Source organism: Trichoderma atroviride, chromosome 3, assembly GCF_020647795.1.
Source record: "Trichoderma atroviride chromosome 3, complete sequence".
In the NCBI taxonomy this organism is placed as follows: Eukaryota; Fungi; Ascomycota; class Sordariomycetes; order Hypocreales; family Hypocreaceae; genus Trichoderma; species Trichoderma atroviride.
The window spans coordinates 951,337-973,367 of record NC_089402.1 but is presented as its reverse complement, the minus strand read 5'-3'; the positions used below and the strand labels follow the sequence as shown (position 1 = coordinate 973,367).

The 22,031-nt window shown below is 51.4% G+C and overlaps 7 protein-coding genes across 8 annotated transcripts; 3 read left to right on the top strand and 4 right to left on the bottom strand.

The window, feature by feature from the left end:
• Nucleotides 1-1,740: 1,740 nt before the first annotated feature.
• TrAtP1_005536 (uncharacterized protein) lies at nt 1,741-4,800 on the top strand (the record flags this gene model as incomplete). Its single annotated transcript, XM_014089248.2, has 1 exon — nt 1,741-4,800. One exon carries the CDS (start codon nt 1,741-1,743, stop codon nt 4,798-4,800), a length of 3,060 nt encoding a protein of 1,019 aa, XP_013944723.1.
• A 950-nt stretch (nt 4,801-5,750) lies between these two features.
• Nucleotides 5,751-10,312, top strand: TrAtP1_005534 (uncharacterized protein). Its single transcript, XM_066112754.1, has 4 exons — nt 5,751-6,298; nt 7,039-7,206; nt 7,292-9,233; nt 9,331-10,312. Exons 3-4 carry the CDS (start codon nt 7,360-7,362, stop codon nt 9,938-9,940), a joined length of 2,484 nt encoding a protein of 827 aa, XP_065968839.1. The 5' UTR covers nt 5,751-6,298; nt 7,039-7,206; nt 7,292-7,359; the 3' UTR covers nt 9,941-10,312.
• On the bottom strand, nt 5,968-6,267 carry TrAtP1_005535 (uncharacterized protein; the record flags this gene model as incomplete). The annotated part of the gene is made up of 1 exon (XM_066112755.1): nt 5,968-6,267. One exon carries the CDS (start codon nt 6,265-6,267, stop codon nt 5,968-5,970), a length of 300 nt encoding a protein of 99 aa, XP_065968840.1.
• A 547-nt stretch (nt 10,313-10,859) lies between the features above and the next one.
• Nucleotides 10,860-13,830, bottom strand: TrAtP1_005533 (uncharacterized protein). Of its 2 annotated transcripts, XM_066112753.1 has the most exons (2): nt 13,649-13,830; nt 10,860-13,591 (listed from the first exon to the last, which is right to left on the bottom strand). In XM_066112753.1, exon 2 carries the CDS (start codon nt 12,634-12,636, stop codon nt 10,930-10,932), a length of 1,707 nt encoding a protein of 568 aa, XP_065968838.1. In that variant the 5' UTR covers nt 12,637-13,591; nt 13,649-13,830; the 3' UTR covers nt 10,860-10,929. The 2 variants fall into 2 exon arrangements, with proteins under 2 accessions (XP_065968838.1, XP_013944727.2); XM_014089252.2 differs by lacking the exon at nt 13,649-13,830 and having other exon boundaries at nt 10,860-11,949.
• Nucleotides 13,831-14,203: 373 nt separating this feature from the next.
• On the bottom strand, nt 14,204-16,641 carry TrAtP1_005532 (uncharacterized protein). Its single transcript, XM_066112752.1, has 2 exons — nt 16,169-16,641; nt 14,204-16,051 (listed from the first exon to the last, which is right to left on the bottom strand). Exon 2 carries the CDS (start codon nt 16,045-16,047, stop codon nt 14,584-14,586), a length of 1,464 nt encoding a protein of 487 aa, XP_065968837.1. The 5' UTR covers nt 16,048-16,051; nt 16,169-16,641; the 3' UTR covers nt 14,204-14,583.
• A 371-nt stretch (nt 16,642-17,012) lies between these two features.
• On the top strand, nt 17,013-17,850 carry TrAtP1_005531 (uncharacterized protein; the record flags this gene model as incomplete). The annotated part of the gene is made up of 3 exons (XM_014089254.2): nt 17,013-17,018; nt 17,197-17,592; nt 17,674-17,850. 3 exons carry the CDS (start codon nt 17,013-17,015, stop codon nt 17,848-17,850), a joined length of 579 nt encoding a protein of 192 aa, XP_013944729.1.
• Nucleotides 17,851-18,085: 235 nt separating this feature from the next.
• On the bottom strand, nt 18,086-19,876 carry TrAtP1_005530 (uncharacterized protein; the record flags this gene model as incomplete). Its single annotated transcript, XM_014089255.1, has 2 exons — nt 18,086-19,721; nt 19,788-19,876. 2 exons carry the CDS (start codon nt 19,874-19,876, stop codon nt 18,086-18,088), a joined length of 1,725 nt encoding a protein of 574 aa, XP_013944730.1.
• Between the last annotated feature and the right edge of the window lie 2,155 nt (nt 19,877-22,031).

Below are 22,031 nucleotides of genomic sequence, written 5' to 3'. Positions count from 1 at the left end.
AGGGCAGGGGTCCATCTGATATCATCAATGCCTGCGTGTGTGTTGCCCGCATAACGTGGGCAGCGGCCTGAGCGCGCGTTTAAAGAGAGTAGCATGCAGTGCCGAGTCTGTTGCCTGACCAGGCAACTAAATCTTGTATAGATGTACCGACCATTAGGTTGCCCCTTTGTTGTTGTTCCATTCTTCTTTTTCTGCCGTGCCCCATAGCAGCAGAAGGTTTGAATGTGGATTTGAGATTCGGAACGGCGGTGCTATTAATAGAAATGGGGGTTGAGATTGAAATTGGCACGCCCAAGTATATAGACAAGTACTCCTCGGTAGATGCGTATAGGGGGCTGGAGAAACAGATGCTAGCTCCTTCTATGGAAGATGAACAGTCTCATGATATGATAATCCTCTGGTCTGAAACCTGGTAGGCCGATTCTTGACTTGATCAGAGGAAATGCTGGGCGTGGCTGGCGTGGAAAGGAATGGAAGGTTGATTGCCAATCAATCGGTGGGCGTCTCATATTAACACCCCCGCTGTTTATTTTGCGCACGGGGGGGATTGAGATGAGGTACTGGTACAGGCATAGGTACTGTTTGCGACACTACAGCAGTCGATGAGTATTGATCACGGTTGAGAAGAAAGCAATCGCTGTCTCGGATCTCAAATACTGCTACCTAATTCGCATTTCGTGAAGCACGAGTGAATGCCTATTAGGCGCCCGTCGTTTTGGCATGGATTAACAAGAGGCCAATTAGGCAGTCGAGAGCTGCCCTGGAGCTGACTCGATACACTTGCATGACCTCTTTGCCTGCGCAGATGACGTTCAGCGTGCAGGTACCGGTACTTTGAATGCTGCTTGCTGGCCTGGGCTGAGCTGAGATTGAATGATGCCGCTTCTGATCACTGATACCCTTAGGGTAGTTCAATGTGAGCTGCTTGATCATTAGCAAAAAAATACACAAGAAATAAATGCAAGGCACATTAGGTAGAATGAAATCTGGAGAGATCTGGAAAACGTCCCTACATCTACAGGCATCTCAGCTTCTTGCTTCTGTCGCATGGATAATTGTAGATGACCTGCAGCAGCTCCAGTCAATCCGTGGCGCTACAGGCACTGCTAACGCCGCAACGCCCAGGTACCGGTACCGCCCCTCCGCCACCGCCCCGACACCGCCTTTCCCCTTCTGTAAATCCGGATCAGTCATCCGTCATCGCTGATTCACCACCCTGCTCTGGCGATTCCTCCTTCGAAACCAGCCTCGTATGCATGCAGAGCTCGTGAAACTCGGACCGGGGCCTTTCTGACGGCATCTTCCCTCTAATACCACATCGCGTCTCTGCGCAGCGAGGCCTCTGTCTGTCGCTGGCTGTTCCCTCCTGTTGATATTGTTTTCCTCCTTCGGCACAAGCCACACCTTGGTTTTTTTTCTCTTAGTACCATTGCCTGGTAAAAGGGCAGTTATTGGGATTTTCGTTGTTTGCACCAGGACGAAGCGGCGCACCACCTCACACTCTCTATATCGCTGCCTTGTCCGACGAAATTCAAGAACCACGCCGCGGATACTTGGTTATCGGATCTAACCCTACCTTGTCTACACACTTGTCAAACTGGCGGTGGCCTAGAGGGATTGGCCTCGATTCCCCTGCAGACGACGCCTGCTGGTTTCGTATTTTGTTATAAAGACACTGCCGGCTGTCCCGCCGGAACTGGCAACCAACATCGCCCTACGGTCGCGACTACAACTCTCACCATGGCTGAAACCAGCGAGGCAGATGCCGCGCGTCGCTCATCCGTGGACCTGACGGACCCCGTGGACCACTATGAAGACTCCGACTGCGCATTCTCAGACGACGACCTGGGCCTGGGCATAGACATGGACTTTGATCTCGGCATGCCATCCGTGGAAGAAGACATGCAGGACAGCGAAAGACGCATCTTTACGCCTCCGCCGCGAATCGCCGCCCGCTTCTACCGACCCTCACAAATACGCCGCAGGGATTCGGCGGCCTCATCGCGCCGCAACTCCATGTCTTCCGCCCACTCTCGCTGCTCATCCATCCAGCCCACCAGCCGCCGCAATAGCGACAGCAGCAAATACAATGCACAGCACGTCCGACGCACAAACTTCCTAGAGGACCGCCGCGCCCGGCTGGCTGACAGGGCTGCTCATGCCGAAAAGGTTCGGTTGAGGGCTGCCATGGCAAAAGCGGCTCCCCGAGGACAGACTGCCAGAGAGGAGCGTGCCTTGGCGGCGCAACAGGCCCGTCAGCGCAACTTGGCCGAGATTGTGGCCAACTGTGCCGAAGAAGTCAAAAAGGCCAAGCTGGTTGCCGAGTCAACCAAGGAGCGTCGCGAGCAGGAAATTGCAAAGATGAAGGCGCAGATGGAGGAGCGCATGGCCGAAGCGCAGAAACGACGAGAGGAGCTTCTCAACAAGTCTGCAGTGAAGCGCGCCAGGGGCCAGAGTGTCGTTGCCAAGAAGTCCTCTGCCGAGGCACTACCTCTTGCAAAGGACGTGGCTTTGCGTCCGGTGTTGAGTGAAGATGAGGCGGCCAATAAGATCCAGACCTGGTGGCGCGGGTGTGCGAGAAGGAAGACTATCCAGCAGTTTTATGCTCTCGGCCTCAGTGTTGATGGGATACGCGATACATCCTTTGACGCCGTTGTTAGCCTATTGGCTCAGCCACACGTTGTGCTCATCACATCCCAGCTTCTGAGGATTTGTGGCCTCCAAGAGGGCGAGCCAGGCTCTGTCGAGGAGATGGCTGCGGTTCGCACTTTCTTGAGCGCATTTCTCATTCTTGGACATCCTGACCAGGTGCTAAACAACGTCGATGAGGGGGCCGAAGCTAGAGATGAGGAAGCGCTGTTTGCCGGCCATCGACTGCCTGCGGCAGACTTGAATAACCCTCAGCTACAGGACCTAGTCGACAAGGCAAAGGATGTCTTGATCTCCTTTGAAAATATTTTGGCTTGGCTGACGCCAGCTAACCGGTACACCATGCCTCCTTCACTGCAGACGACCTTTCCACAGGCATACTCGGCGTTCTACAATGCATTTATAGCTTGGAAGTCAAGAGATTCGGACGCCCTCATCGAGGTCATGTTGATGCAGATTGTGGAATTAGATGCCATCTTCCACACTGTCAAAGAGACGTCGGATGAAGCGGCCGCGGCGCTCTATCAACAAAGCATTCAAGATAGTCAGCTTATGCTCATTGTTAGGATAAAGCAGTTGGCAGGTGCTGAGAAGGGAAGGAAGATGATCTTCCAGGCTATAAGCGAAGCCAGAAAATCACGTAGGGTCAAGAAACTTGGTGATACCAAGCCCCGAGTTGCCGACAGCGAAAGTGCCTCTGGGGATGCTCAAGCAACGGCTAGCAACTTTGTTTCGTCGGATTCGCAGATGCTTACTCCTCCGTCAACGCCCGCTAGCAAGAGCCAGGCTAAAACAGCAACTACCAAGACGGGCCTCAACGGACTGATTCCAGACAACCGCATTATTGTTCACGAGCTGGCCATTAACAAGCGATACCAAATTCCGGCTGAAGAGTACGTGGAGAAACAGGCCGTCGTCTCACGACCACTGTACGCTCATATGAGGGCGGCCATGGACGATGCCCCGAAGGAAGCGAATTTCCGCTTGTTCATGCTGAGGGCTGGCCACATCAAGGACAGGCTCCAACGTCCCTTGAAGGAGGGTAACCCCATGTACAATCTGATTGGCGAAATCCTGGATGTCGAAATTGCGCACAAGCAATTTGAAATGGGGAGCTTTTCATACGAAAGATTCTTCTCAGCCATGGCGTCTCTTCTGCCCAAGCTCTGTGCGCCGTTCCGAGATGACCAGCTCAAAGACTTGATCCAAAACAGACTGAGCGACGGCAGCGTGATTGACAAGATTGAGGCTCTGGATCATTTCGTCGACGTCTTGCTTTGCGACTACATTAATTACCTACTCAAGGCGGCGGCTCCCTCACTAATAGAGTCAGCTGCTACGTATGAGTCGAAACGATTTGCTGAGGAGTTTGAAGACAAGCAGGAAGACCTGCCTGCTGCCGAAGCAGCATGGCGATCGGCAAGGGCCAAGGTCATGGCCGAGGTTCAGAAACGAGACGTTGAGAACATTAACCACCCCAAGTCACGACCAACTGCCTCCAAGATTTATGCGCAGATGCTTGTGGATGTCTTTACACAGCCTACCCCTGTTGGCGCCGACCAGATTCCCGAGATGCTCCGTCTTGACCAGGCACGCATCAACCAGGTGTCGGCCATGATCCAACGAATCATCACTGCGGGCGCCGTGCTGCTGCAATGCAAGAATCTCATGAAGCGAGATGTACGCTCAGCGTGGAAGACTGAAGCGGCACGCGTCATGGCCGTCCTCGAGGCCAATCACGCTTCGGTAGATACAGCAGTTGACGGCGTCATGGCTGCTCTGGAGGCGGGCCGTTCCATGCCTCTTCCTACCAAGACTCACTTGCGTGCTCTGGTGACCAAGGTGTTGACGGCGAGCCGGGAAATGGCTATCCGATCTACAGAGCCACGCGACCCAGTCTTGCGTCTTCTCCTCACACGTTTACGAGGCAACATCCTAGCCCGTCTGGCTTCTGGATCGGCCAGCGAAAAGGTCAAAGCTGCCAACACCGCGGGCGAGAAGCTTGCTAGCCTTGGTTTGTCCGAGTTTGTCGAGAATGTTAGACAGATGTCTGACTTGCTGGACAAGGTTGGGGCGGTTGATCGAGCTGCTCACAGCCAGTGGTGGGATGCTGTTGCTGCCAAGGTGCAGCAGGAAGAGTCCAGCGCGTAGATTGCATCGTCACCTATGCCAATGCTATGCCATATCTCGCCTTGCCGTGGAAGATGGACGAATTAGGACGCTTGCCTGGTCTCTCTGCCTTGTTTCTTCTGTTTAAATTCTTCTCTTATACTCTCTTTGTTCTCTCTCCGTTCTTTCCCCTTTTCCTAGTTGAATTTTTTGGAGATTGAGGCTCTTGAGTAGAACATGGCGTTTTACGGGAAGCACTGCATTATCATTCTATGCTATACTTGCTTGTGTGTGAATATCTTTTTGATTGAACGGGAGTCATTCTGGGTAGAGCTGGTGCTCAGCAGCGTCTTTTGATGGCGGCCTTCTCTTTTTCATCATCAATTGGCTCTTGTCTGTTTATTATTTTCGAGCGTATCATTGTTCTTTCATTTGACTTGGTTTTGATTTGGGTGTCTTTTGAGAGCGATCCTCTTGACTTTTTTTTTTATGTTTTATATAGGTATATGCTTGTTAAGAGGACAGCGTCTTTTTTTTCACTTTTTGTTTCTTTTTCTTTAAATTGGTTTTTTTTTTTTTTTTTTTCTAGATCTAGATATGAATAAGAATCTACGATTTGAAGAAACAAATTTCTTCTTCTCTGTCCTGGTGATGTTGAAGCTTGTAGTTGGACTTTGCGTTTTGATCTCGGCTCTCGGCTTGTACTAGGTACTACTGCGGATGAGAGCCGAAGCCGAAGCGGGGACTAGGGGATGCTTTTCTTTCATTTTTTTACGTACAGGGTGAAACTGATTAATGAGAAGGTTCTTTAATATTAGGTATTTATATACCATGTATCATCCGATTGGCAGACTTGGGGCTACAAAAGTGCCTGTTTTGCGAGGGACTTTGGTGCTGATTGGTAGGAATTGCCTGGTGTTACTGTAGACTGAACAAAAAGAGTGGAGCCAGAGAGCGGGAATTTGGTGCTTTTTTCAACTTTCAACTTTTATCTTAACCCGAGCTCTACTAAGTACCTATTTTCTTTTGTATGATAGGCTCTCACAAGGAAGATTAACTGCTTGATTGGGTTTTCTGTCCTTTCAGCCATCTTCCTATTTACTGGGATTTGATACTATTTTGTTATTTCCACCTTTGTCATGAGTTAAAAAAGAGTTTTTTTTTTTTTTTTGGTCTTTTTCCTGGACAAGAATTTTTTCTCCCCATCGGTCATGAGCGGGTGGGTGACGAGGCGGCTGGTGCTTGCTGCGCCGAAGCCGACGCCGAGTTTACGGTTCGCTGCTGATGATGCGTCGGTAGCTGCATGGAGTTGTGGGAGGCCACAGATTGGTGGCACGGCGGGAGTGGTTGGGCTGGGACGAGGAGCGGCGGCTTTGCAGTATCAGACTCGACGGTTTCACGGGTCTTGGGGTCCGTCTTTGTCTTCAGCCTTGTGGCCTGGGTTGTCACTGTCAACATCCTCTCGGTCTGTGTCTCGGCCCATGTCCTCTTTGTCGTCTTCTTATTCATCTTGGTCGTCTTCATCTCCTGGTATTCGGAGGTATGTCTGCTACCTTTCTTTCTTCATCATCTCTCTTCTGCTCTCCTCATATCAATCGTTTCATTCCATGTCATGTATCTTCTTCCATTCCTGCCTCATCTCTCATCGAATAATCGCAACCATGTTTGCATTATTCACGCCCATATTCTTCTGCTTCCATCGTTTGATTGGGTCCATTCCTGGCGCTACAGCCTGCTCTCCAAGTCTTTTATATCGCAGCGATGCAACGGCTTAGCGGCAAGCCACGGCGCCGGGGATCGAAAGCTGCCCAGCTCGTGTCTTCAATGATGCACAAGGGGCGAAGCAACAAGACAAGGTGGAAAGGCACAACTGAAGCCGAAATGCTCTGGTTCTTGTCCTTTTCAACATCTACTTCCACCTTCCAATTCAATGCATCGTCACCATTGCACGGCACTTTTGCAAAACGAGCTCCGAAGCAGTGGCCCCGCCAGCGTCGGCGCCCCGCAACGGCCAGCGGCTCAATGCGGAACAAGGTGGCCGCTAAAGCACGAAAATGCAGAGCTCGGCCAAGCTTCATTTCGGATTGGAGGTTCGAATCCGACCAGGCCTCTTCTGCAAATCAACTTCAGTCCTTATTCCCTATTCCGGACCCTTCCTATCCACTGCACCTTGCCTATACCGAGATCTCACCACTTTGCCTCTGCACTGCTTAGGTAATTGGTGCAAACAAAGCTCCATTCATAAGGCTAACCTGCTGCCCCTCCTCTCTCTCCATACAGTCTTCTTCCTTTGATACCCTCTCGATCTTGCTCTGCACACGCCAGAGCTGCGAATCCGCACAAAATGACCGACCGCGACGTTCTCCCCGATAACATCAAGCCCTCCCACTATGTCCTGTCCTTGCGCGACCTCGACTTCAAGGCTTGGACCTACAAGGGCACTGTGACGTAAGTAAAAAAGCATCAGCTGCAGTAGCTTCAACAGCTTCATCCTCCTTTCTACAATTGCCTGTTGACACAATGTCCGTCACAGCATCCAATCCGAAATCGTCAAGCCTACCAAAGAGGTTGTCCTCAACTCCCTCGAGCTCAAAGTACACAATGCCAAGGTCCTGGTCGACCACACAAAGTCTGAGCAGAAGTGGGAGTCCTCCAATGTCTCCTACGACGGCAAGGCTCAGCGTGTCACCATCGCCTTTGACCAGGAGATCCCCGTTTCCAAAAAGGCTTCCGTCGTCATCGAATTCGAAGGCATCATCAACAACGAGATGGCTGGTTTCTACCGCAGCAAATACAGGCCCGCTGAAACCCCCCGCCGCCTCGGTCCCCCACGATGACGAATGGCACTACATGCTCAGCACCCAGTTCGAATCTTGCGATGCCCGTCGAGCTTTCCCCTGCTTCGACGAGCCTAACCTAAAAGCCACCTACGACCTTGATGTCGAGATTCCCGTCGACCAGGTCGCCCTGAGCAACATGCCGGTCAAGGAGATCAAGCCGTCCAAGGAAGGATGGCACGTTGTGTCTTTCGAGACTTCTCCTCTTATGAGCTCCTACCTCCTGGCATGGGCTGTCGGTGACTTTGAGTACATCGAGCAGCTGACCGACCGCCGATACAATGGAAAGCAGATTCCCGTCCGTGTCTACACCACCCGTGGTCTCAAGGAACAGGGCCGTTGGGCTCTCCAGCACGCCCCCAAGATCATCGACTACTTCTCCGAGATCTTCGACATTGACTACCCGCTGCCCAAGTCCGATCTGCTTGCCGTCCATGAGTTCACCCACGGCGCCATGGAGAACTGGGGTCTCGTTACCTACCGCACCACCCAGGTCCTCTTTGACGAGAAGACTTCCGATAGCCGATTCAAAAACTCTGTCGCCTACGTCGTTGCTCACGAACTTGCTCACCAATGGTTCGGCAACCTGGTCACTATGGACTGGTGGGATGAGCTGTGGCTCAATGAAGGTTTCGCTACCTGGGTCGGATGGCACGCCGTCGACCACCTGCACCCCGAGTGGGAGGTTTGGTCTCAATTCGTCAACGAGGGCATGCAGAATGCCTTCCGCCTCGACGGTATTCGCGCCAGTCACTCCATCCACGTGCCTGTCCGCGACGCTCTCGACGTCAACCAGATCTTTGATCACATCAGCTACCTCAAGGGATGCTCTGCCATCCGCATGCTTGCCAACCATCTCGGAGTTGAGACTTTCCTCAAGGGTGTCTCCAACTACCTCAAGGCCCACGCCTATGGCAACGCCAAAACCAAGGCCCTTTGGGATGCGCTGACTGAGGCCTCCGGCAAGGACATTAACGAAATCATGTATCCTTGGATTTCCAAAATTGGACACCCGGTCCTGACTGTTGAAGAGAAGCCAGGACAGATTGCCATCAAGCAGTCTCGTTTCCTGTCTACCGGCGATGTCAAGCCCGAAGATGACACCACCACTTGGTGGGTTCCCCTTGGCGTGGCTGGAAAGAAGGGCGAGGCTGGTGTTGCCGATCTGTCCCTGACCAAGAAGGAGGATACCATCCTTGACATTGATGAGGATTTCTATAAGCTCAATAGCGGCGCAACTGGCTTCTACCGTGTAGCTTACCCTCCCTCTCGCCTGGCCAAGCTGAGCACTCAGCTCGATAAGCTTGGCACCGAGGACAAGATTTTCACTCTTGGCTCAACTGCGGATCTTGCTTTCGCCGGCAACAGCTCTTCGTCAGCCCTCCTGGGCTTCATTCAGGGCTTCCAGAAGGAGACCCACCCTCTCGTCTGGAGCCAGGTTCTTGACTGCATTAGAGAACTCAAGTCTGTCTTTGAAGAAGACAAGGAGATTAAGAAGGGTATTAACAACTTTACCGTCAAGCTGATTAGTGACAAGGTTAAGCAGGTTGGATGGGAGTTCCCCGAGGGCGAGGATTACCTTGGCGGTATTCTGCGCAAGGAACTCCTTCTAAGCGCTCTTTCTGCTGGCCACCCCGAGTAAGTGAATCCTTTTCTTCTTCTCTTCTTGTTCACTTGATATCACGTGTTCAAGTGTAAAAACTTGGCAAAGCAACTATTACTAACCATCGAACAGGGTCAAGGCGGAAGGTATCAAGCGATTCAACGCTTGGGTGGAAAACCCAGAGGCCAATCCCATCCACCCGTCTCTGCGAAGCATTGTCTGGCGCGCCGGTCTCGCCGACAACGCCGCTCGCAACGTCGAAGTCCTCAAGAAGGAGTGGTTCAGCACAAAGGCCATTGACGGCAAGCTCATTGCTCTCAGCTGCCTTGCCACTGTGGAAGATGCCGATCTTATCAAGAACAACCTCGTCCCCTTCAACTTCAACTCGTCTCCTCCCCAAAACTCCGTCCCCGCGGCCGATATGCACGTGCTTGGTGGCAACCTGGCCGCTCACCCTACTGGCCGTACCATCCAGTGGGATTTCATGAAAAACAACTGGGATCTTGTCGCCGCCAAGCTTGGAAACCCCATTGTGGTCGATCGCTTCATTGGCCTAAGCTTGAAACCCTTCACTGATGTTGCCATCATTGACGAAGTTGAGGAGTTCTTCAAGGACAAGGACACAAACAGCTTCAACCGTACGCTGGAGACGGCCAAGGACAGAATTAGGGGCAGGGCTGCCTACAAGAAGCGTGACGCTGCTGCGCTGAAGCAGTGGCTCTCGACTAACGGATACAACTAAACGATGTCGAAAATGAAATCATTGGCGCATGTAACATTGACATGTAACATGCTTTGCTAACATGCTTTGGCATGGTGTATATAAATGAATGTAAAAATTAAAATGAAGCTAAAACAAGGCTATTGAATGTACAACAAGCAGCGTGTCTCTCGCTCGGTGTAGAAAATGGGAGTCTGGAAGTGTCTGTTGCCGGGGAATTTTTCTCTTGTTCACAAGGCCAATGAATGGAAACGCAGAAAACTATTAATAATATTTGATGTTGGCACGCGTAATGAAATACTGTTTATCTGCAGCCGGGAGATTCAGGTGTGTATCATGAGCATGGTGCCCATGAAATCGACCCTTTTTCAGCCGGATGAGGGCTATTGTTAGAACGATGATTGGTACATTGTTGAACCGCGGGATTCAGGCACTCTGAATGATGAATACGAAGATGAGGCTGATGATGAACTACCAGGAGGCCTAAAAACGGAACGAGCAAAGACATCAAAGTTTTGAAACAGCCCTCAAAAGATGGAGTGGGCGATAACCTAGCAACATGTGAGATTGGCATAAGCGGAGATGATACAGTTCCCTGCGTATCGATTGACAGCATCTTCTCCAGAAAACAATTGGTTTGGATGCAGACAAGTACCAAGATACAGGACAGTCTGGCCTTCTCACCCGATGGAGATGAGCCATTCGGCCTTTGGGAAACTGTGCATGAGCATAAACTTGTTCGCTAAACTATTCGGTACAATGACGTTAGGAGAACGTTGCCAACATTTAGACTTTCCTCTAGCACTGCGGCACTATTTGTTCATTCATTCATAGGTATATATATATATATTCATCCATTCATGTCATTCATTCATATATACAGAAATTTGTTCATTTGTTTCATTCATAGGCCGTATATACAACTCATCCAGCTCAAGCCCTTGAGATTCCCAGTTTTTTTCATTTCAATTCCATTCCCAAAACGCCGTGCCCGCCCATCACCGCCATGCTTACACCCTCAAGGCTGCCTTGTTTCCCACAATCCACTGGTAGCTCTCATTTCGGAAATTGTCCGCCAGCAGACTATTTGAGTCGGCTGATTGGAACCACATGAGCTGCTGGTTATCCGCCCACTTGGGCCACTTGGCGTACCCCGTCGTCCCAACGTTTGGATCAAGGTTGTATATAAAGTTGAAAAAGTATGACCTGGCGCTTGACATGGCATTGTTGGGCAATACTCCGTAAAACACCTGGATGATGTCGGAAGCATGGAAAGTCCCGAGGAAGGGAGTGCCATAGTCGTAAGACGAGAGGTAGGACCAGGTGGGCACGCTGGGATTCAGCTTTGCGTGGGTAGCAAGTTCCATGCGTCTGGTGAGCGTGAAAACGAGATCGCCGAGGAGCGCGGCCGTTCGTTTGAAGCCAGGGTAAAATTCATTGAAGATACTCGTCCGGAAGGGACTACCACTGGAAATAGCGGTATCATACGTACTGACCAATTGAGTCAACTGGGCCTTTGTGGCATTGGAGAACATGTATGTGGATAGCCAGTTGACAAGGCTCGGGCTATCGTTGACATCGGTCTGGAATACAGAGAACAATGTCCCTTCATCCTCCTGATCGCCGATAATCATAGGCACTGGATGGTACTTGCCTTGTTCAAAGAGAACATCGGGGCTATCTTCAAGGACAACTCCATCTGGGCGTGGTAGATACGACAGCCCAAGAGAGTTGTAGGAGAAGATGCTTGGCACCGAGTTGACTGCGTTGAGAAACGTGCTGTAAGGAAGTTGGCGCAAGCATGCCAAGGTATCTGCCTTTCCACTGCAGCCGGCCTTGTTGACAACATTGTTGTATACGGCTTGAGCCTTTGGAGAGTCGATCCGCTCAGCTGGTGCGGCAGTTCCAGAATTCATAATGGCGCCGCGAAACAAAGCCTTGCCATTGTATGTAGCATTGCCGCCGTAAAGGATCATCTGGTCAAAGACGGACATTGCGCCAGCAGACTCGCCCCAGATGGTGACCTTGTCTGGATCGCCGCCAAAGGCCGCAATGTTATCAGCCACCCATTGAAGGCCCATACGCTGGTCCAATAGCCCCAAGTTTGCACTGCCATTCTTGAGGATTTCAGCTCCAGGAAGGAACCCGAAACCTGCGACACGATAATTGACAGCAACGTAGATCATAGGCTGATTCTGAGCAATGGCAGTAGCGAGGAGACTGGTACCATCATATGTGACTGTAGCACCAAGCTGAAATCCTCCGCCGTATATCCAAAAGGCCACTGGCAGCTTGTCAGTCGCCTTGGTGCCTGCAGGCCGCTGAACAGAGATGTTCAGACAGTCCTCTTGGCCAGTAATAGGCTGCAAGAAGGGAAAGTTCAAGAAGCTTCCTAGCAGCTTGATCAAAATGTTTGACGAGCCTGTCGAAAGAAACATTTGAGGACACGCAGGAGGAAGTGCCGGTGTGTTAAAAGTTCCCAAGTTCTTGGACAGCTTCTGAGGAGGAGCAAGTCTGAGGTTGCCTACCGGCGGGTCCGCAAAGGGTATACCGTTAAATGTATCAATGCCCAAGATGGAGCTGCCGACAATGGTTCCAGAGGCGAGTTTGACGCTCACTGAAGACCGAGCCTCGAGAGTTTGAGTCTCTGGTGTTGGGGCTGCCACAGCCAAAGAGAAGAAACCCAAAAGGGCCGGGAGAGTAGCAGACAACCTCATCCTGAAGAGTCAAGGCGTTGTCAGAGAGATGATGGGGAAGGAGACTTGACAACTGGATAGTGTCCAGCTCAGATTCAGAGGACTCGCCGTCTTTTATATAGATCAACTGCATACGAATACGGGTCATTCACACCGTAAAAGGCCTTTGCGGGGAATGGAGAGACTAATTCTCAAGAGGCCATCATGGTAGACCTGAAGTGTCTCTGCAAAAGTCTTGGCTCTGGCTGGGTATCTGCCTTCCGCATGGTTCAGCATGCTGTCGGATAATGAACATCTCCACTCACCCAGCAGCTTTTGGAGACGAGGTGATTTTGAAGAACGGGGACTAGACCTCTTGGCCGGAGCAGAACGTATCCGCCCGGGCGTTAAACAGAGACCATCACATTCATAGGCAACGGCTGTCCACTCATATTCCGCGTGAAAAAGGGAACCGCCGCCAGGACACCGCGCAAGGAAAGTAAGGGCTACACTGCAGCCGGAGCTGGACACAAAAAGGGCCTTCTTCCTCGCTCATAGATGGTCTCGTGCCACATCTCGGTGGAGCTTGCATTGAAAAAGGCAGAGGCGGTGCATTTTTGTCGACGCTTCGGCCATCTTACTCAATGCCGCAAAACTCTCCAAACCCCGCCTTTGACAGCTGCCGGTATTCTGTATTTGTCCTCCTGAGCTTCCTAGAAGAGCAAAGAAGCTCTTAGTTGAAGTCCATTTTCCCCGTGGGGTAAGAAATGCGGGGTGTAGTTGCAACGCCAGCAGGGGGGGCTAGGCATTAGGAGCTTTAGCCGTCGTGGTCGAGCCACGGGGAATTGCAAGCTCATGAAGCTATTGAGAGAGCACATGTAAAAGAATTGGTGTTTAAATGCGATGAAAGACGCTGGCAGGGGCACGAATAAGGTTGAGAGCCGAGGTCAGTTGTGTATTGGGTGGCACACATACATTAGCTCCCATGGCCCATTGCCTATTGGGGGTGCACAGGTCAGCTCAGGCACAAGATGAAGGATGCGGAGAGAAATACCTCACGATGCACGCCGAGGCTGGACCTTTGTCTTGGCAGAGGAAAAGTATTGGCCGCGAGATGGCGATACAGCAAGCCACCGGCGCTAAATGAACAGATTCATGCAGTACGTAACGGCTTTGTCTCACTTGCATATTACCGTAAGACTTTTTCGGTGTCTCAGTTGACTCATTGCAGGATTGATAATGGCAATTGATGATGGAAATTGATAATGCATGTTGGAGGACGGAATGGAGAAGAAAGAGGCTCTTTGATGTATGCCTCAGGAAGGAAGAAGTCACATGCTTCGCATACCAAGGTATGTTTGATGCGAAGTATCTAAAGTCAGCAATGAACTCAACAGCTATCCAGATGCAAAGTTAATAATTCTGCAGAGCTGTTCTGCATTGGTAAGCATGCGTTATCATAAGAGATATCTTACTTGGAGTGCTCAAAGATTCTGTCGTGCCATCTGCATAATCTCCAAGACGCAGCCACCCAAAAAAAAAACACAGCACAATACCTCTCTTAGGTCATCATAGTCGATACAACACAACCATACATGTTCAATCTAGCTTATGCTTAAACATTATATCGAATCAATTCGTCAGTGATATCATTACACGCCTATCTGTGAAAAAAAGAAGAAGAAAATAAAGTCGCCGAGTGCCATATTGATAGAGAGATGGTCTAACCTTGCCACCATCTCGAAATCTCAGCACCGCAACTGAAGCCTTCGTATCATGCGAGATAGCTTCCTGTAATATCCGCAGACCGGAATGAACAAAAAGTCAAATGCTGTCCTCCCAAAACTGCCAATCCACTGGTTCGACCCTGCGCCATATTGCCTTGGTATATAGTAGCCCCCCCTTTCTAAACATTACATTTAGTCATAAGTCCTGCCTTTAGCGCCCCAATGGCAACGTCCATGCATTACCAATTATAGCCATCTGCCTTTAAACGGCAACGCCAACGAGATTTCTCTCCTCGCTCAGACACCGCTTCTTATCTGGCATAGCGGGTTGATCTTCGTCGGATTCTTCATCCAAGCTCCCATCAAGCGCTGCTGGAGTTGTCCGCTTCCGCTTGATGTTTGCGCCTCTTGCCCCTGGCTCTGAGAATCTCGACTCGGAACCAGAGCTATCGTCCTCCCACGTCTCCATTTGATTTGAATCAAATGGCCCCACAATATCCTCTCCCAAAGCTCTGCCGAGTCGTTCTCGTAGTCCCAGGATGGGCCAGATGGGAACGCGGGTAAATTCAACCTTCATTCCCGCAATCGTGCCGTCCTCCTCGTAAAAGGCGCCAGAAGGGTCGAAAAAACGATCCAAAAACTGGGCTGTGACATGGCCCGTATAGACCAAGAACTCGCTCGTCTCGTTGTCATGCGTCAAAATCCTCATCTTGACATCTTGAAAGTCGGGCCGACGAGAGGTAGGCTTTTGTAATCCCAAAGATGACTCTCTTGTCAAAGTTCGTATCGGGGGGGTGTAGAAATGCCTCTGCGCCATGGCCAAAAAGATGCCGACGAAATGCGAATCTTTATCAGCATCTGCTGGGATAAGAAGCTTGGCGCGAAGCTGTTGTAGCCGCTGGACGGGGATGTTAGGATTGTTATCTGGCCCAGTCGCTACACGAAAGATGCACTTGCGTATTGATGCAAGTTGGTTCTTCCCAATGTAACACAGCATCGGCAAGTTCGCATTGCAGTGAACAGGCGGACTGGACGATGAGCTTACTGGTCGTGCTGGTATTGTTGCAACTGAGCTTTGCGATGATAGGGCCGAAGGATGTGAGGGGAAGTTCCACAAGGCTTGAACACGCACGGCATCATGGTATACCTTGTCACCAAAATATATGTTCAGATCTGGGAAAAGCTGCCACTTTGCAAACGCTGTTGGCCACAGCGTCATCAGCACAGTTTTGACGGCAGTAGAAGTTGATTTGGGAAGCCCCGAAGAGAGCAACAAAATCTCCGTCAACGCGTCACTCAACTTGGTAATGGTGGGCGACGGTCGCATGTGGCCCTGAGTCGGCGGAGAGCCTGGCAGGTTGCATGGTCGTGGAGTGTCGCAGGCCGGCAGCTCACAGAAGCGCACGCCCAGCAGGCTGGCATGAAGATCCGTCCAGCCGATGGGGCGTACAAAGAGCGAAGTCCCAGAGTTTTGGCGGAGGATGTCCCGAAGGGAGCCTTTTTGCGGGCGGCGCCGTCGAGCTGCACGCCGCGAAGGAAGAGTGCGCCGCGGTGGAGGTGATGAATCCAACTTGGGCTGCTGCGTTGTTGGCGGCGTGGATGCAGGCGACTCCATGACCTTGTCGTCATCTTCTTTGGGGTCGGAAGATGGCGGCATGGAGGGGCTGCTGGTCATTTCGTCCACGAAGGCACGAAACTTGGCGATGATGGCGCTTCGGCGAAACATGAAGCTGTACAGATGCGTTAGCAAGGCCACTGTGAATATAGTTTCCTATTCAAATTCCAAAGAAGATGAAGCCGTCCAGCTCCTTGAAGGGCATCTCGTGTTCGCGTGATTCACACCTTACCATGCGTCTGTCTGCCTGTCTCTGAATGGCTGAGGCCCTTCCCCGCGTTAAACGCGACAGAAAAATGTAACGGCCTGCTGCACGTCTATTCCCTGCGAATTTCCCCGCAAACTTTGCTTTTTTCTCCAAATATTCGGAATTTCCCCTCCCTTCTTTGTTTCTGGAAGTAACAAAAAAAAAAGAAAGGAAAGGAAAAAGTGCAAGGATTAGACGTAGAATCCCAAGAACGGAGGAAGGAGAGATTTGGAGACGAAGATGAAGAAACCACAAGTGGTGATATTCTGCCTGTGCAGGGATGGTCGCTTATTATAGAAGGGCAAACCACAAATCGTGAATGAAAGAAGGGGCAAAAGGGGCGTCGTTTTGTCTTTTGCAGGCACACGAATTCAGACCTGAGGAACAATGTGAGACAGCTCTTCTCTCGATGCAGCAAACGCGCCGCGCAGGGCAATTCGTCGATTAATAAATGTTCACACCTTTTGTTGGGTCGCAGGCAAACGGGCGCGTCGGGCCAGGGAGGTCTAGGCGGCGCGACCGTAGAGCGAACTCACGTGATCTAGGCAGCCGGCTGCTGTGTGGCGGCTTTGCGGTCCTGTTTCGCCTGTTTCGCCTGTTTTGCCTGACAAGTGTGGCACAGGAGGCCCGTGTGGCGCGCGCTTACCTCAGCACGGAGAAGGCACCTGAGCTCGGCGCTGGCCCCACTTGGCGACTCGGGTTGACGACAGCTGCTCCATACCAGGTCTGTCTGGCTGTGTCTTAGGAGCAGCCCCGCCAATTGCAGCATCTCGTGCTTCCAACCTCACTCCCAGCAGCTTCTTCCGGCACGGCGCCATTGCAGTTCACGATGCCGGTACGTGCGTTGCCTTGTTGGCGGAGAGGACCAAACCAGACGGCGCTCGCATTGTCGCAAGCCGCATTGGCGGTGCTGTTGCCGGCTGCGTGCCTGTCTCGAGCTCTCTCGGCGTCTCCCTATAGAACTCTCCTCGAATGCATCTTCGACTCTTGCTAATCCGACGTCCAACTGCCAGGCCTACAACTCCGACTTCAACTCCGACCCGAACCCTCCTCGCCTCATCGGCAACTTCCCTCTCCTGCCTCTCCGCACAAAGACCCGCGGTCCCGCCTACGTCCTGCCCTTCCCGTCACCGCCGCTGCCCGCCTACGAGTCCCCCGAGATCGAGAGCGAGAGCTACGACATCCTCGACGAGGTCCTCCGCCTCTTCCGCGCAAACACCTTCTTCCGCAACTTTGAGATCAAGGGCCCCGCCGACCGCCTGCTCGTCTACGGAATCTGGTTCGTGAGCGACTGCCTGACCAAGATCAAGCCCAATGCCATTGCCCGCGATGCCGCCAAGGAGGTCAACAACCTGGCTCTGGATCTCAACTTTGCCATTCCCGGAGACCCAGCATTCCCTCTGAACCAGGTTCGCCTTTTCTCTCTTTTATTTTTTTCTCATACGGTTGTAGGATTGGAAAAAGGAGACTAATGTTGAAACAAACTCTAGATGTACGAGCCTCCTCGGGACAGACAGGACGCGGAGCAGCTCAAGCTGTACATGGCGCAGGTCCGCCAGGAGCTTGCCACCCGGTTACTGGCTAGAGTGTACGAGGAAGACGAGACCAAGCCGAGCAAGTGGTGGTTGAGCTTCACGAAGAGAAAGTTTATGGGCAAGTCGTTGTAGAGAAGTGGGATTTTCGTACTTGGAGACATCTAGATCGGGGAATACTATTCTTATTTTACTGCAACATAAACCAGCATTGAGCATGCCTAGCTGGGAATCCCGTTATGAAAAGGGAGCCGAATTTGCATGCACGCAAAGGATATTCGAAATTTCTATTCATACTTGACAGACTCTCATGTACACCCCGTCGTCAAATTCAACTCATTCTATTTCCCACCGCACTTGACTATCGCAATTATCCCGTCTTTGCCTTCTTCCTATTATTGAATTTGCCTCTGGCCGTAATATTACCCTCCGCCGGAATCGCCCTCCAGCCCGTAAACACGTAACCGCTCGCCCCGCCCTTCTCCGTCATGAACGGATGTGTCCGGCCGGGCAAGACTTGCCATCTCCTCGCCCGGCTCGTCTGCACCTGCGCTCCGATCAGCAGCGCCGGGTTGATGGGGAATTCGGCGGTGCCCGGCCAATTCTCCAGCTCCACGGCCGCCTTGCCCTCCGCCTCGGCCGGAGGATTGGAAACCCAGGCGCCCCGTCGGCCAATGCTGAAACAATCCGCCAGTTGCGTCAGGGGTTCAATAGTCGGTGAGTAGATGGCGACGGGGGCACCGCCTGCGAGCAGAGGGAGCGCATGGCGCAGCACTGAGATGGGATCCATGGTGCTTGCTATGGCGAGACCGGAGAAGCCGCCTGCGAGGGTGGCGTCGACGATTTGGCGAGTGCGAGCCCATCGCCGTCGCTTGCGGTGGTAGTTTGCGCGGCGGTTCGTCTTCCAGGAAGAGAGGACGTCGGAGTCTACTTCGGGTACGGGCTCGGAGTAGGTAGGGTCGGATTCTGGGTCCAGCAGCTGGAGCCAGGATATGGGTAGCAAGTTGGTGAAGAGCGGGTGATACGGATATGGGGGGTTGGGATCGCTGTGTTCATAGTCAAAGTGGCGGAGGAGAGAGAGGTTGGGTTGTGAGTTGGCGTGAATAAGGGTGATGCTGTTTGTGAGAGCATAGTGGTTATCCAGATCGTCTTTTCGCGGTCGCTTGGGCCTGCTTCGCTGGGCCTTGGGAGACGCTGATGGGTCCGCCACCGCCGCATCTGCTTCATCGCCGGCAGGCTGTGTCTTTGGGTTCTCTTCATCTTCGACTGCCTCTTTGGTTGCCTGCTCTCCTTCCAACGGCTCAGCGTGCAGTATTCCCATCCTCTCGGCCATGGCTGCAACCAGCAGGCCGCCTGTGTCATCAACAGCCAGCCATCGTCCGCCGTGGGGACCTTGCTCCCCGTCAATCGGCAACCCGCCAAAGTGAACATCGGCCCAACATCCTAGCAAGCCAATCATTTCTTGTCGCATCTCCATGACCTTGCTTCCGTCTCTCTCGAACAGCATCCAGTGTCCAAGCATGGCCACATCAAGAGGAAGGACAGTAAACCGTCGCATGTACTTCTTCTCTTTAAGCAGCTTATACTTGGCCAGCGAATATGCCGTCTTTTGGTCAATTGCCGTGTGGGACAGCATGAGTTTGGCGATGAGCTCCTTGCCCGCCGCCGCACCCTCCTTCTTCAGCTGGTCGATCTCTGCCATTGTGAGCGTTTGGCGTGCAGATTCGTCAATCACCTCGCGGGTAGATCGCGCGACGACCTTGCCGCTCTCATCAACGAGCGTGAGCTCCTCCCCATTCGCCGGCTCGATAACCTCGTCTGCATCGGCGGACTCGGTGGCGCTCACGTCGGCGAGCTTATCGGCATTGAGCTCTGTGCCGGGAACGACTCGGAGTCGAGGAAAGCTTTCGCCGTCAAGCTTATCTTGGATTTCATACGTGAGGTGGAACGGTCGTTCAATTAGAAGATTACTCGGGAATGAGCCGTATTTGCCTAGAGAAATTGTTCTAGAGATCCAGTCAGTTGGAAGGCCGTCAGGAAAGAAAGAAAAATCAGAAGAGAGAGAGGCTCACGTATGGGGAACCACCTGAAGAACTCGCGTCACTTCGCTTGGCAATCTAATTGCAACCCATCCATTGGGCTGCACCGTGTTTCTGGACATTTTGGCAAGGCTGCGGAACAAGCTCTTGATGTTGTCGAGATTCTGTCGCGGCAAGAAAAAAAAATAAATTGAAGCGCCGACTTGGCTTCGGTGAGCCCCGCGACTAACGGCCCCACCATGGCGCATGTCAACTCACCGAGGTGGGTCATTGTTTGGATTGGATGCTTTGATATAGATATTTTATATTAAATTTCTCTATTTTGAGGAAATACACTTGTAACGAGTATGTTGTAAATCAAGCAGCTACTCATAAATTGGTGTGTATTGAAGACGTTTCACCGAAGCAGATGCGATTATATGGCATGTATAACTTGGGAAGCCGTCGAAATGACTTTAAATCGAGGGACAGTTATGTATGCTAATTTCAAGTTTCATCTCATGAACAGCGATTTGCATGTCCCCCCTACTTTTAAACTTTACTCATCATACCAAAAAGCCCAAATCCCTGTATGGTTTAGGCTATTCAATATCGCTAAGCAACAGCTTATTCTTCATCGCTGTTGGTATGTATATAGATCATCAGTGTGAGAGCCAAATTTCCCAACTTCCATTTCCTCAAAGAACAACTCATTGTAAATCCAATGGCTTACTGCCTGATATTTGGTAGACGGTAAGAGATTTTGTAGTTCCTTCATGTCATTCAAAATGTCCTGTATTGCGGCTCTCTGCTGGAACCCAACTCATAAGCGCTGAAAAACACGCAAATAGTCTAGCCCTTGTATCAGAGCAGAGTCGACAACAATGACTTATAATCCATATCAGCGTCGCTTGATTTAAGCTATTTAAAAAAAAAAAAAAAATCGGCAATAATAGAATCATAAAACAGTTGCGAAGTGGCACGAGAAGAAGGCTAGACAGAATCCATTTAGCCGACGAGATTATTATTGCTCTCGTGTTAGTCGCCCTGCTAAGATAGCCTCGAATATACGATGCGGCGAACAGAAAGTATGATCCAACATAGTTGGCCTAATAAATTATTGAAGTGACATGGAGAATATTAGAGCACCGAAATACGATCTACCAAGGCCGTCTGATAAAACCATACATCAACTAGCTCTATGGCTTACAAGCAGTGGTATTCGCTGTCAAGCTGAGAGTCTCGGCTTCTGATAGCCGACGGGAGAATGAGGCAGAGCCTCCAGATGTGCCACGAGATCAAATCAAGCAATCTCAAGCTACTTAGTGTTTCGTACTACCCTTGCGTCGCTCAGCTACAGTCAAAGTAACCCATCCTTGAAAAGCGGCATTGCGGCTGACGATGCAATAGTTGACCCCAAAACGTGGTCAAGTTGATGATTACATGTAGCCAGCCTCTCTTTGGTTGTGTGCATAGCGTGGTAGTAACACATAGAGCTTCGCTAATTTAGCCAGCCGGCTGATGCTAGTTTCAGCAACGTAATCCGGGGCGCCTTGTTTCTGGGGCTGAAAGGGCTGGAGATCTGAAGAAGATAAAGAAGCCGACGGGAGCTTTCAAAGATCGATGGAAAACGAGTCAGCCACTTGTAAGCTAAATAGCCGGGGTCTTTCACTAGAACCAACAGCCGTTTGTTAGTATTAGCAGGATGCAGTACATGGGTACTTCTCAGACATTGAAGTTGAGAGATTGGCTGCTGCACGTGATGGGCCTGGTGTTCGATATGGGGTAGAAACATCAAAGTCAAGTGCCTCGATGACTGCCTGAATACTACCACTCCAGGCACCAAAATCCGCTTCTTGCTTGCAATTGGAAATTTACATCTTGCGCCGTAGCATCTCATCCCTCTATCCATGCACGGCTACTTCCACTACCCTCCAAGTATGTCGCCCTGGGATGGAATGGGTGTGAAGACGGCTGCCGCTACACAACTTCTCCGCACGCAGCTAATATGCTTATGCTTAGCCAATTGACATCCCCGCGAAGATGAGATGGGCTCCGACTGGGGAGGCCACAGTTAGATGTGGGACTGCAAATGCAGATGCTACCAGCCCATGAGCTGCGTTGAACACCCCACGAACGGTGAGGGGAACCTGCTCTCGTCTCTGCTCGCAATGGAAAATTCCAGGGCTTCTAGCGCCAGCAGATGGCGACGCTGCAGTGTTGCGCGCAGACTCTACAGACGGCGAGCAATGATAGCCAATACGACGTCGAGGCCCTCTGAGTCTCTGTAGTCGAGTC